This window comes from Poecilia mexicana, unplaced genomic scaffold, assembly GCF_051168715.1.
Source record: "Poecilia mexicana isolate PSO_F unplaced genomic scaffold, ASM5116871v1 scaffold_7, whole genome shotgun sequence".
NCBI classification, from domain to species: Eukaryota; Metazoa; Chordata; class Actinopteri; order Cyprinodontiformes; family Poeciliidae; genus Poecilia; species Poecilia mexicana.
The window spans coordinates 5,632,854-5,646,153 of NW_028263376.1; the positions used below are offsets into that span (position 1 = coordinate 5,632,854).

General features: G+C 40.9%; 1 protein-coding gene across 1 annotated transcript in view; it reads left to right on the forward strand.

Annotated features, from left to right (window-relative positions):
* The window catches only part of arfgef2 (ARF guanine nucleotide exchange factor 2), a 29,348-nt gene that overhangs the window by 9,193 nt on the left and 6,855 nt on the right, over positions 1-13,300 (forward strand). Inside the window, exons 6-31 of the mRNA XM_015013019.2 lie at positions 221-509; positions 589-711; positions 1,149-1,273; positions 1,561-1,694; positions 2,745-2,979; positions 3,067-3,166; positions 3,352-3,491; positions 4,216-4,324; positions 4,407-4,593; positions 4,948-5,059; positions 5,145-5,350; positions 5,470-5,554; positions 5,726-5,897; positions 6,070-6,221; positions 7,136-7,264; positions 7,348-7,506; positions 7,603-7,750; positions 8,670-8,766; positions 8,845-8,885; positions 8,960-9,129; positions 9,954-10,105; positions 10,912-11,084; positions 11,209-11,369; positions 11,849-11,979; positions 12,827-12,956; positions 13,054-13,189. Of these exons, the coding sequence (XP_014868505.2) occupies positions 221-509; positions 589-711; positions 1,149-1,273; positions 1,561-1,694; positions 2,745-2,979; positions 3,067-3,166; positions 3,352-3,491; positions 4,216-4,324; positions 4,407-4,593; positions 4,948-5,059; positions 5,145-5,350; positions 5,470-5,554; positions 5,726-5,897; positions 6,070-6,221; positions 7,136-7,264; positions 7,348-7,506; positions 7,603-7,750; positions 8,670-8,766; positions 8,845-8,885; positions 8,960-9,129; positions 9,954-10,105; positions 10,912-11,084; positions 11,209-11,369; positions 11,849-11,979; positions 12,827-12,956; positions 13,054-13,189 (3,796 nt within the window). The remainder of the gene's footprint in view (positions 1-220; positions 510-588; positions 712-1,148; positions 1,274-1,560; positions 1,695-2,744; positions 2,980-3,066; positions 3,167-3,351; positions 3,492-4,215; positions 4,325-4,406; positions 4,594-4,947; positions 5,060-5,144; positions 5,351-5,469; positions 5,555-5,725; positions 5,898-6,069; positions 6,222-7,135; positions 7,265-7,347; positions 7,507-7,602; positions 7,751-8,669; positions 8,767-8,844; positions 8,886-8,959; positions 9,130-9,953; positions 10,106-10,911; positions 11,085-11,208; positions 11,370-11,848; positions 11,980-12,826; positions 12,957-13,053; positions 13,190-13,300) is intronic.

Here is a 13,300-nt window from a genome sequence, read left to right on the forward strand (position 1 = left end):
AAAAAAAAAAACGGAAAATAAAACAAATATTGCCTATGCTGGGAATCTTTGCTTTTTGCAATCATAATTTGTTCCTAAAAGGCAAATATCCTTCCTGTAAGTGAGGGGGAAACAAGTCAGCCAGCTAAAAAAAAGCTCCACTTCTGTTTCTATAATTATTATTATCTTTTCATTTCTCTGTTTCAAACACCTGTCATTCTCCCCCTGGTGGTGCCCTCAGGCCCTGGAGGCTCAGGAACAGGAGAAGGAGCGGCTGCGGCTGCCCCATCAGAACCCTTCCCCGGTTCCAGGCGGTAGGAGGTCCGGCTCCCCTCGCTCTGACCGGACCTCAACCCCCGAGCCTCAGAACTCCCCCTCCCCAGGAATCAGTACCCCAGACCTCAGCACCAACGCCGACACCACCTGCTCCACCACACCCCCTCCCCCAGCAGCTGACCCGGACACAGACGGGCCCTCTGTCAACGGAGAAGATGAAGACGGAGGTTCAGAGCAGGTCACGCCATCTAGAGGTTCGTCACGTACGAGATTAAAAAAAAAAGGTTTAAAGTGTAGATTGGATCATGGAGTTTGTTTCTTTATTAATATCAGATTCAGTGTTTGAAGATGAAGGTGTTGAGAAACATCCTGTAGCAGCTCAGGAAGGGAACAACTCCAACCCAGCAGAGTCTGTGGCAGCAGACGGAGAGCCTGGGCAGACTCACACTGGAACAGGTTCGTTTTTTGGTTTTTACCATTTCTATTTGATGTGCCGGATGAAGCCTATTGCAATAAGCAGTTATTCAATTAATCGCATGATAAATTAAAATGAGCTCAATAATTTTCATTCTGATGGTTAATATTTTTTTAAGGGCAATTTTGTTCATAGACATCATAATCTGGTTTATTTGTGGTTTTGGTTGTAAGTGGGATATTTATTTTTGTTTTATTTCTTTTTAGTAGTTTAGTTGTGTTTTTATTTTGGATATTTAAAAACTTGAGTTCCAGCATTAAGCGCTCTTTACCAAATCAAAGCAGGTGAATTTACATTAATATGCCTTTTTGTTTTATTTCAAGTGTACTAAAATATTTGCACTAGAAACTAGACTAAATACTTGATCAGGTTTGGTGTTTTTGCAGTGTAAGTATGTCTGCGGGGGTCTGTGTTTCAGAGGGTGAGCCCCCAGTTCAGCCTGCTCCTGAGCAGACGGAGGTGGCGTTCAGAGGCAGTACAGAGGCTCAGCAGATGAACGGTATCATCGAGGATCGCACCTCTGTTTCCTCTGCTGACATTCTGGTGGGGTAACCCTTTTTTTTTTTTTTTTTTTTTTTTTCATTCATAAATATTCATTTAGCCTTAAGTTGGAAAGTTTCACTGCTAAATATGTGAAAGTTTATAGCTTTCTGCATTAAATGAGACTTAATCTGATATAGTTGTACCAATCTTTTGCCAGTGTTCTCAAAAAGTCTTTAAACTGAAGTTTTAGTGACCGATCAGTAGTTTTGTGTCTCAGGTAGCAGGAATAAATTGCATTATCAGAATTAGTTCTGTAAAATGAAGCACATGCTGTTGTTCCGTCTCAGGATGCGGACGCTTTGCATGGACCCAACAACGCAGCGCGGTTCTCTCATATCCTGCAGAAAGATGCTTTTCTGGTGTTCCGCTCTCTGTGCAAACTCTCCATGAAACCTCTGGCTGACGGTCCTCCTGACCCCAAGTATGTATTTTGTTTTCTTTCTGGATTCACATTTCTTTATTCTCCTTTCATGTTGATGCTTTAGATGGTTTTTATGTTGAGAAAAAAATGTGCACTGTGTTTTTATACTGATGCTTTACAGTGCCCTGCAAAATTTTAACATGATTCACCCAAACACAAATGATTTGAGATCTTATGTAAAAAAGCAACACAAAGTGGTTCATTTTGAAGTGGAATTAAAATAAATGGTTTGAATTTATCTTTTGTCAAGAAGCAATCTAAAAGGTGGCACTTTTTAAGCAGCATTTTAAGCAAAAAAAAAAAAAAATGAAAACGAGAATTAGACGTGTTTCCATCTACTACTACAAAGCGAATCAACCAGAGTTCGAGTGTGATTTTGTCAGATGTTGATGTTATAGCCGACTGTGACAAACAGGAAGTAGAGGTTGCTAAGAATCATGGAGCACAAATCCTAGCCTGGAGTTCTTCTGGCTGAAAGTTCTCCCCTCTTTGCTGGAGGTTTGCCCACAAACCACCTCAAGCGAGCGTAAAGACGTTTATTGTGAAGTTCAGGAAAATTATTTTGAATTTTGCCGTTTCCATCAACCTTCAAAATGCGAAAAAAAAAAAAACGTTGATGGAAACGCGGCTCTTGATAAACACCTTGTTTTCTTTCAACTTCACAACCGTGCACTACTTTGTTTAAATCTCAGCAAAACACATAAAATGTTGTTTGCAAGATGGAAAAATATGTAAAAGTTCAATTGAGTTGCAGAAGATTTTCCCTCCATCTTCAGCTGAAACAATCCTCCACTCTGCCTCTTTGTTTACCAAAGGTTGATTTGGCCTCCTGCCTTGCAGGTGTGGTTCCGGTTACTGTAACACTAGACTTCAGGCCAGACGGTGTAAATAGGTCAGATTGAAATGAAATGAGTACAGGAAGTACGTCACAAAGCAAACTGCCTGTAGCTCATTAGACATCTCACTGAATTACTAGCAAACCAAAAAATTTCATTAGCTTGTTGCCATTTGTTAGATGAATAAATTGAAGTTTACTGCTCTCGTCTGCAGGTCCCATGAGTTGCGCTCTAAGATCGTGTCCCTGCAGCTGCTGCTGTCTGTGCTGCAGGGGGCCGGGCCAGTGTTCCGCACCCACGAGATGTTCGTGAACGCCATCAAACAGTATCTGTGCGTGGCCTTGTCCAAAAACGGCGTCTCCTCTGTGCCAGAGGTGTTCGAGCTCTCATTAGCCATCTTCTTAACTTTACTGTCACACTTCAAGGTTCACCTGAAGATGCAGATTGAGGTAGGAAGGTGCAGATTGAGCCTGCTGCTCTGGTTATGCTGCTTAATCTCAGTAGATGATGATGAGCTTTCACCTTGTCCACATCAGGTGTTTTTTCGGGAAATCTTCCTGACCATCCTGGAGACGACAACCAGTTCCTTTGAACACAAGTGGATGGTTATCCAGACCCTGACACGCATCTGTGCCGGTAATAGATACAAAAAAATGCCTTCATCTCATGAACTGCTTCCCCATCTCTGTCTAGTTGGATTCTACTTATGTAAATGTGATTTCTAGGTTTACTATTTTTATTAAATTTGCAAAACACTCTGGAAACCATCTCAAATTATCCCAGGTGAACTGTGTTAAAAGCTTTCCCGTTTGCTCCCTCAGATGCCCAGTGTGTGGTCGACATCTATGTAAACTACGACTGTGATTTAAATGCCGCCAACATCTTTGAACGTCTTGTCAATGACCTGTCTAAGATCGCTCAGGGCCGGAGTGGGCAGGAACTCGGCATGACTCCTCTGCAGGTGGGATTCCTCTCACTGTGATCGGTGGTTCTGAACATCAGCTGCCTTTTTTTTTTTTCAGGGGTGCACCGATAAATCAGCTTTTTAAGGTGGTGATATTATGTAAAATTGACTTTTTTGAGCTTTACATCATGTTATAATGTTATTCTCTCATCAAAAACATACATGGAGTGTTGAGAAATCCTTTAATCTCCATGGCAACCAGTCAGCTGTGCTGCCTTTGAGGATGGAACTCCTTCTCTGAGCTGCAGTTTCCAAGCTTCTGCCTCCCCGCCCACTCCGTCACTCAGCTCCTTCAGACTAGCCAGCAGCAATTAGCAAATACCTGGTGGAACTGTGCATCTGCTGAGGTCGTTATAGGAGCTACTTCTCAGTGTAACGCTGGTAAAAACGATGCTAAAAGGTTAACAGAGAGGCCATGTTGTGAAATCTGAGTTTCAGAAAGAGCAGGTGTTAAAGAGACAGTGACCTCAAACTTCGAAGTCATGTTTCTGAAGGCAACAGTTAATCAATTGTGCTACAAAATGGCACTCTGTGCCAGGAAAATGCATAATACTGCCCCTTTAAATATCAGTGATCGGCCAGAAAACTGCAATCAGTGTACCCCAATTTTTATTTATTTTTTTTTACCATTTGCTATTTCTTCAGCGCACATAGTTATTATTTGGAAATTTAAATTGTAATTGAAGCGTGCAGCTGACTTGCCTCCTCGGGTTTCCTTCAGGAGCTGAGTTTACGTAAGAAGGGCTTGGAGTGCCTGGTGTCCATCCTCAAATGCATGGTGGAATGGAGCAAAGATATGTACGTGAATCCCAACCTTCAAGCTAACCTGGGTGAGTGCAGGGTAAATCCACGGTTGGTATGCTGCACAGGGCGTCTGGATGCGTGGTGACGTCTGCCGTGTTTTGTGTTCAGGTCAGGAGCATCCACCCGACTCAGAAGGAGGAGAGCTGAAGCTCCCTGAGCAGACGGCAGGACGCCGGGACAGTGTCAGCTCGCTGGACTCCAACTACTCCAGCATCACTATATCGCAGGCAGACCACCCAGAGCAGTACGAGGTGATCAAGCAGCAGAAGGACATCATTGAGCACGGCATCGAACTGTGAGCACTTTTTCTGCACGATTGGAAATGAGCTTTAGGAGCTTTCACATTGGTGCATCCCTAATATCGGTCAAAATCGGAATCAGCAACTCGAGCTATTTGAAGACTGGTGATCGGCTAGATTACTGCAATCAGTGCAGCTCTAATTTTATTAAATGTATCAGAGTAAAGGGATCGAATACAAATACATGCCAAACTTTTTCTCTTCTTTGTGTTTGTTTATTGCAGAAAATCCCAATAGTTGAAACTTGACAATGTGAAAGGGTCTAAGGGGTAGAAATGTTTCTGCAAGGCTCTGACTGCATCTAGACCTCCTGGTGTTATGGGGACCAATCAGATCTGTTCCCTTTACAGGTTCAACAAGAAACCCAAGCGTGGCATCCAGTACCTGCAGGACCAAGGCATGCTCAGCTCCACTGTAGAGGAAATTGCACAGTTTCTCCACCAGGAGGACCGGCTGGACACGGTCAGGGCTTCACCAATCTTAACTTCTGCCCTGACGGATTCCTCGTCTATGCTAGCTAAACCACTCTCTGTGTGTCCGTCAACAGACGCAGGTGGGGGAGTTTCTTGGCGAGAACACAAAGTTCAATAAAGAGGTGATGTACTGCTACGTGGACCAGCTGGACTTCTGCGGCCGGGACTTTGTTTCGGCTCTGAGAACGTTCTTGGAAGGCTTCCGGCTGCCAGGGGAGGCCCAGAAGATCGATAGGCTCATGGAGAAGTTTGCTGCGCGGTACCTCGAATGTAACCAAGGGTACGATTAGCCTGTGACGGTTGGAGAGTTCAGTTGGGCTCATCTGAAATGACTTTTAGAGCTTTACGGGTTTGATTTTGATGCTCTAACTTTACCATGAACTTTGTTGCCTTCTTCAGACAAACCATGTTTGCCAGTGCAGACACTGCATATGTGCTGGCGTATTCCATCATCATGCTGACCACAGACCTGCACAGTCCTCAGGTAGGAACTAGTGGGCGCTACTCTTCCTGCCAGCTCACAAAAATCATCCAAAGGGGGGTAAATAGGCCTTTTGGCCTCCTTTGGGACACTTTGGATCAATGAGATAATGGACATGGCCTCTGAAAACTTTTGACTTAAACCACCAAGTCAGCCTGGTCTTTATGTCTCTAGGTGAAGAACAAAATGACAAAGGAGCAGTACATCAAGATGAACCGGGGCATTAACGACAGCAAGGACCTCCCTGAGGACTACCTCTCCTCCATATACGATGAGATCGCTGGCAAGAAAATTGCCATGAAGGAAAGCAAAGAGTTTTCAATCACTCCAAAGTCAACCAAGCAGAGTGAGTACTTCACTCCGGGTTCTTTGCTCGCATTTACGAGTTTGTTTGAAGACCATTGTTGGATATTTCTTACCAAAGAGAGTTAACGGACACATTAGACTTAATTGTATTCCAGTCTCAGCATTTGGACTGTTGACCCTAAGCTTTTGTATTGATGCTGCTCCTCCTCCAGGTGTGGCCAGTGAGAAGCAGCGCCGCCTGCTCTACAATATGGAGATGGAGCAGATGGCCAAGACAGCTAAAGCGCTAATGGAGGCCGTCAGCCACGCTCAGGCTCCGTTCTTCAGCGCCAAACACCTGGAGCACGTCAGACCCATGTTCAAGGTAACAGTTATCCTCACATTTCCATCTGTAGTGCAAAATAAAATATCAAAATGAGGCAGGAAAAAAAAAGATTATATATTTTTTTTGAGTTAGTCAGAAACTACAGAAGTTGAATCAGAAGTTCAGTGCTTTGCATAAATATTCACAGATAGGGCTGGATAATATGGCCTAAAATCAATATAATTTATTGAGCAGTTCAGTTCAAATAAAGTTGTGACTCCATTAAATGGTTCATTAGTAGGAGAATAATAATAGTAAGTAGGTGAAAAAAAATCACTTACTGTTGTAAGTTATATCTGCTTTTGTCATAAAGCTACACAACAATAAGTCATAATATTATGAAAATTGTCGTTGCATCACAAAGTCCTCTTAATATGAGAAAAAGTCATAGGACTTTATAGTTGAACTAATATGAGAATAAACTCATACAGTTAATAGAAAAAAATCATAATACGAAAACTAAGTAGTAATTAAAAACTCCTACTGGAAAAATAATAAAGTAAAATGAAGAATGTTGGGCATTTTGTAAAGTTATATTTGGGTGTCAACTTTACAAATAGAACATGCTTGTAAAGTGTTTTAACACATCAGTATCAAATTATTATCATCAGCAGAACTTTGAAACGATTGAAGAAAGAATCACGGACTAAACAAACTTCTCACATCAGATCTTGATGACTCTATGGAAGCTTTGATCTCATTAAAGCAACATTTTTATTGTAATTTTACAACTTTCCTATGGTAATTTTGTGTCTTTACTGTAATATTATGACTTTATTCTTGTAATTAAAATGAAAATAATTTAGTCTCAACCTAATACTCTGTTGTGAAAATGCATTGGGTCGTTAAAGGAAGGCCGTATTCTGCATTTCCTGCTAAATAAAGTGACTCCACCTCTGATGTGTGTATCCCAGCTTGCCTGGACTCCGCTGCTGGCCGCCTTCAGCGTGGGACTGCAGGACTGTGACGACCCAGAGGTGGCCTCGCTGTGTCTGGAGGGCATCCGATGCGCCGTCAGGATCGCCTCCATCTTCAGCATGCAGGTCTGCTCGCACTGTCCCCACACACACACACGCAGCACTGAGAACATAAGAGTCAGGGTAGTGACTTGAGCTTCTGCTCTCAGCTGGAGAGAGACGCCTACGTCCAAGCTCTGGCCCGCTTCACGCTGCTGACGGCCAGCTCCAGCATCACCGAGATGAAGCAGAAGAACATCGACACCATAAAGACGCTGATCACCGTCGCTCACACTGACGGGAACTACCTGGGCAACTCCTGGCATGAGGTGCAGAATCTTATACATAAAATGAAGCTTTGACATTTTTGTACATGCACCTCAACCATAGATTTTTATTTTGTTGTTGTGGTATGGTTGTCATAGATACTGAGGTGTATTAGTCAGCTGGAACTGGCCCAGCTGATCGGCACAGGGGTGAAGACACGCTACATCTCAGGAGTGGTCCGAGACAGAGAGGGGAGCATCAGGGGGCTTCCTCCTGGTACTGAGGAGTTCATGCCTCTGGGACTGGGTAGGTTCCCCCCAAACCGGGGATCTGCAGCCTGCGGCTCTTTGGACCTTCCAAAATGACTTTTGATATTTGGCTGAAAAAGTGGAGATCCAACATATTTTTTAAGGGTGCAGTATTATGTAAAATTGACTTTTTTAAGCTTCATATAATGCTATAATGTTATTCCCTCATCAAAAACATACCTGGTTGCTTTGATTCTTTCATGTATGTTAGAAATCCTTTAATCTCCCATGGCAACCTTTCAGCTGTGCAAAACACGGGGGTAGATCTAGCACAGCGTACTAGGCGCAAGTTTAAAAGCTTCATCTAAACAGAGCGCCCCTCCCTTCTGTCTCCCCCACTCAGCTCCTTCAGACTAGCCAGCAGCAACTAGAAATCACCTGGTAAAACTGCTAAGCTTATTACAGAGCCACTTATCAGTGAAATGCTGGTAAAACCGTTGTTAAAGGGTTAATAGAGGAGCAATGTTGCAGTGACTTCCTGAAGGTGGAGTTTTAGAAAGACCAATAATTTCTTAAAGATACAAAAGAATAATTTCATGATGTTAAATTACTGAGTCAAATTTCTTTTAAAACATGTTTGTGCTATAAAATTGTACTTTGTGGCTGGAAAACAAAAATATCAACATTTTTGCTAGAAAAAACTTGAGCATTTAAAACAAAAAAACTGAGATTTATCTAAAGATTTTTTAAATTTTGTTAAGTTTTTCAACTTTTGGAACTAAAAATAATTGTAATTTTTTTTCAAGAAAATTTCTGAGATTAATCTCAAAATGTTTGAGCTTTTAAAAAAATGTTCTATCTACATTGGCTCTAATACTTTTACGCCCATATTTTGCACTGTTTTGGTTAATTTTGTTTTCCTGTCTCTTATTCTGGCTGTGGGTTTTGATTGTAAGTTTAATGCGTTGCTGTTGCAGGAAACCTGGTTGGAAGTCAGGACAAGAGACAAATGGCTCACATCCAGGAATCAGTGGGAGAGACCAGCTCTCAGAGTGTGGTGGTGGCTGTCGACAGGTGGGACGACATTTAAAGTTAACTCTTCACTCCTTGCTGTCTTTTGCTTTACTTCTAAATCCAGTTTTCTTTTTCCAGGATTTTCACTGGCTCTACCAGACTAGATGGAAACGCAATCGGTGAGTCGACGCTGTTTGGGATTAGCTGCAGATTAGAAAATGAATCCATACACTGTGTGTCCATTTCTGTGCAGTGGACTTTGTTCGCTGGTTGTGTGCGGTGTCCATGGACGAGCTGGCCTCGGCACATCAGCCCAGAATGTTCAGCCTGCAGAAGATCGTGGAGATTTCGTACTACAACATGAACCGCATCCGGCTGCAGTGGTCTCGAATTTGGCAGGTTATTGGAGATCACTTCAACAAGGTCAGTGGAACAGTCCGGAATGTCTGCCTGGTTCGTCCTGTTCCCAGTTAAAGCCCCACTGCGGTCCACTTCTCTACAGCAAAAATCTGCTCTGATGTGTCAACGGCTCCAAATAAATCATAAAGTGCAGAAAATTAGCAAAAACTAAGGCCATAGAAACGTAATAAGGTAGTAATTTTTTGAATAACTACCCAACTGTGTGTCCTTTTTTCTATTATTGTTGAAGGTAAGGGAATATTGCTAAAGTGCCATGGGTTTGTTTAGACCAGAGCTAATTCTGAGAAGAAGTATAATTTTAAAATCAAAATACTAAAAAGCTTGTTGAAGTCCTGAGTCTAAAGGGAATTACTCACTTCTTTGTTTTTAATGAGCTTTTACTTAATATCTTCATTTTTTTTGTTATTTTTCATGTTAATATTAATCCTGTGAGGTTTGAAGTTAATAAAATGTGCTCCATGTGAAGGTTTGATCTAGAACTATAAAACTACTTATCTATAGATCGATAAACAAATCAATATAAAAAATATCACCATGTTTCTGTCGCACTTTAGCATGACAATAAGGGGAACACGGGCACTTAATTTTTCGTCCACTTAAAGCACTGATCACTACACTTCTTACAAAAGTTATGCAAGAAATTGACTTCATAGTTAGTTACCTCTAACTGAAGTTCAAAGTCGTGTTATAATTAATCAATCCTGTGATAGTTTTAAATTATTTTCTGTGCAAATATATTGAGCAAGTTGATATATTTTCCAGCTTTAATTTGAACCCAGTTGGAGCTGAAAGCTCACTTCCAATGATGACTCTGGTCTTTATTATAGGTGGGCTGTAACCCTAATGAAGATGTCGCCATCTTTGCTGTGGATTCACTGAGGCAGCTCTCCATGAAGTTCCTGGAGAAAGGAGAACTGGCTAACTTTCGCTTCCAGAAGGATTTCCTCAGGCCTTTTGAGCACATCATGAAGAAGAACAGGTGAAGATGGGGGTGATATGAGTTCAGAAAGGAGTTGGTACCCTTAGCCCTCTGAAGAAAAAAAACAATACTAGGGCTGAAACAGTTAATCAGATTGATTGTGATTAGTTGATGATTGAAATAATTGTCAACTAATTTATTAGTTGATTAATTAACTGGATAATACAGATATAAAAGAATGGCTGAAAGGACAACACAGTCAGAGCAGTAATTCGGCCAAAACTCAGTTCAAATAAAATCGAAACATTTTGTATTTAAAATGAAAAACCTTTTTCGTCTGTTAAAACGTTTTACCCAGAACTCCTGAAGTGGCATTTTAGCATCACCCGGTTCAAATTCTAAAAAAAAAAAATCTATTAAATACCTTTTGCTATCAATTTATTGATCTAAAAAAATCATCAGATTAGTTGGCAGTATATTTTATCTGCATCCTTTGCTACAAATGATCAAGCATTCACTAAAGGGCAATAAATTGTTTATTTTTCTTATTTAAAGAACTGTATTGCTTATTTACACCTTTTAATGTATTTGTAGTGTGTAAAAGAAGATTGAGTAGTTAAATGAAAAATCTGCAGAATGTGCAAATGTTTTATCTCATTATTTGTCAGAATAACTGATGACTAGAAAAATCATTAGTTGCCGGCCTACTCTGCTATAAATAAAACAGAATTTAGTTTTTGACTTTCCAATAAAAAAATGAAACATTTAAGAACAGAGCATTACTTCTGATCTCTCCTGTTTAAGCACCTTGGATTATTCCACCATCACATCCAGCATCTCTCTCTCTCTTCCCCTCCATGTGTCAGGTCTCCCACCATCAGGGACATGGTGATCAGGTGTGTGGCTCAGATGGTGAACTCCCAGGCAGCCAACATCCGTTCTGGTTGGAAGAACATCTTCTCCGTGTTCCACCAGGCTGCCTCCGATCACGACGAGACCATAGTGGAGCTAGCTTTCCAGACGACAGGCCACATCGTCAGTGAGTGCATCAACAGGGCTGCCATCTTTAAGCTGAGGAGGAGGGAAACCATCTAAATGCCCTACAGGCAGGGGGCGACGTTGCTCCTGTGTGCTAATTTTTTATTTTTTTTGTTTCTCTTCAGTGAAAACTTTCCAGGAGCATTTTGCCGCTGCTATCGACTCCTTTCAGGATGCCGTGAAGTGTTTGTCGGAGTTTGTGTGCAACGCAGCTTTTCCTGACACCAGCATGGAGGCCATCCGGCTCATCCGGCACTGTGCTAAATACGTTTCTGAACGACCTCAGGTAACCTCACCCCAGCTTTTATTATAAGTCCATAACATGTTTAACAAAGAAAGCATTTATGCTAAACTTGAGAAGATATTGATTTAGATTAATTTATTACAAATATTTTAAGGGACAGCGTTATGGATTTCCTAGACACTTTATTTTATTGATTCATTACATTATTTTTTTTTATTACAAAGATGGTTGCTGGAACCTTTGTAGAAGATCCATGAACACTAGAAAGCTTAATGAGTAGAATAACACCATGCACCAATCTGATGGTTTCATAATATGAGTAACAGATTAAAAATAATAATTGTTGTTGAGCTCATGTGTCTATTTCTTCAATAATTTAGCAGCAAAAAGGGTTTTTGAATTAAAACAGTTACTTACAAATTTCAATTAGAATTTGATTAATTACAGACTTTCCAATTAACTCAATTAAACATTTTAATTGACTCCCAGCACTAATTCTAACCTGTAAATATCCTCTCCAGGCGCTGAGGGAGTACACCAGCGATGACATGAACGTTGCGCCTGGGGATCGGGTTTGGGTTCGCGGCTGGTTTCCCATCCTTTTCGAGCTTTCATGTATCATCAATCGCTGCAAACTGGATGTCCGCACCAGGTAGAAAAACAAACGAGCCTCAGGTTTCTGTGCATCACAGACACACACTGCTTCCATGGAGGTAGCTCTTTGAAACACTTGAATCTACTTAGTTGGGGTGAAAATAGTTTTTTGAAAATAGCTTTTATGACTTCCAGGACAGGGAAACATAAAAAAATTAAAAAATGAAATGAGTCATCAGGTTACAGCAGCAAACTGCAGTTTTGCAAAATATAGTAGGACTGAATGGAAGCAGCTAAAAGTCTCACTTTATACGTCAAATCAGTCTGGGTTTAACTCATGCAGCTTTCACTGCAGTAAAAGGCAGGTATCTTTTAAAATCATTTAAGTTTTGCAGTTAGGTTGTTTGGCTCATAAAAGGTCACTGCAAGCTGCTGTTACACTTACGACAGTGTGTCAGGGCCATTCTAGCTAGAAAAAAGGTGTAAATTTCTGCCAAAAAACTCTGAAATTTTGAGAATAATCAGAATTCTTTTAGAAAAAACAAGGACATTTCTGAGCTCCTAAAATGAAAGATTTGCGACTAAAATCTCAAATTTAAAATAAAAAAATAAAAAAAAATTCTTGCAAATTTTCAACTTTTAAAACTCTAGAAAATTTTGGAGATTAATCCTAATTTCTGAATTTAAATCTCAGTTTCTAGTCAATTTTTCACTTTTGAAACTCAGAAATTTCTAAGTTTTTTTTCTATACATTTTCTGAGATTAATCTAGAAATTTCTGGAGTTTTGAGGGGAAGTTAATTCCTTTTATTGTTCCATCTACAACGACCCTAATCTGTGGTGGTGTATGGTGGATAGGAAGAAAGTCATAACAGTCTGACGTTCCGGTGTGTGTTTACTCTGTAGAGGCCTCACAGTTATGTTTGAGATCATGAAAAGTTACGGCCACTCCTTTGAGAAGCACTGGTGGCACGACCTCTTCAGAATCGTCTTCCGTATCTTCGACAATATGAAACTCCCAGAGCAGCAGACGGAGGTCAGAGTTCAAATAACTGATGAGTTGATAAAAAGCACTAAATGGGTGGAATAAGTTCTGAATGATGTTTTTTTTTTTTTCCTTTTTTTTTTTTCAGAAAATCGAGTGGATGACGACGACATGTAACCACGCTCTGTACGCTGTGTGTGACGTGTTCACCCAGTTTTATGAGCCACTCAGTGAAATCCTGCTGCAGGACATCTTCACTCAGCTGCAGTGGTGTGTCCGCCAAGGTGATGACATCACTAGTGTCATTCTTGTGTCTGAATAATCTGCATTACACAGCTTTGGGGATTTTAAGCTCTAAAACACCAAATGTTCCTGTCTAGAGTTTATCAGATGGT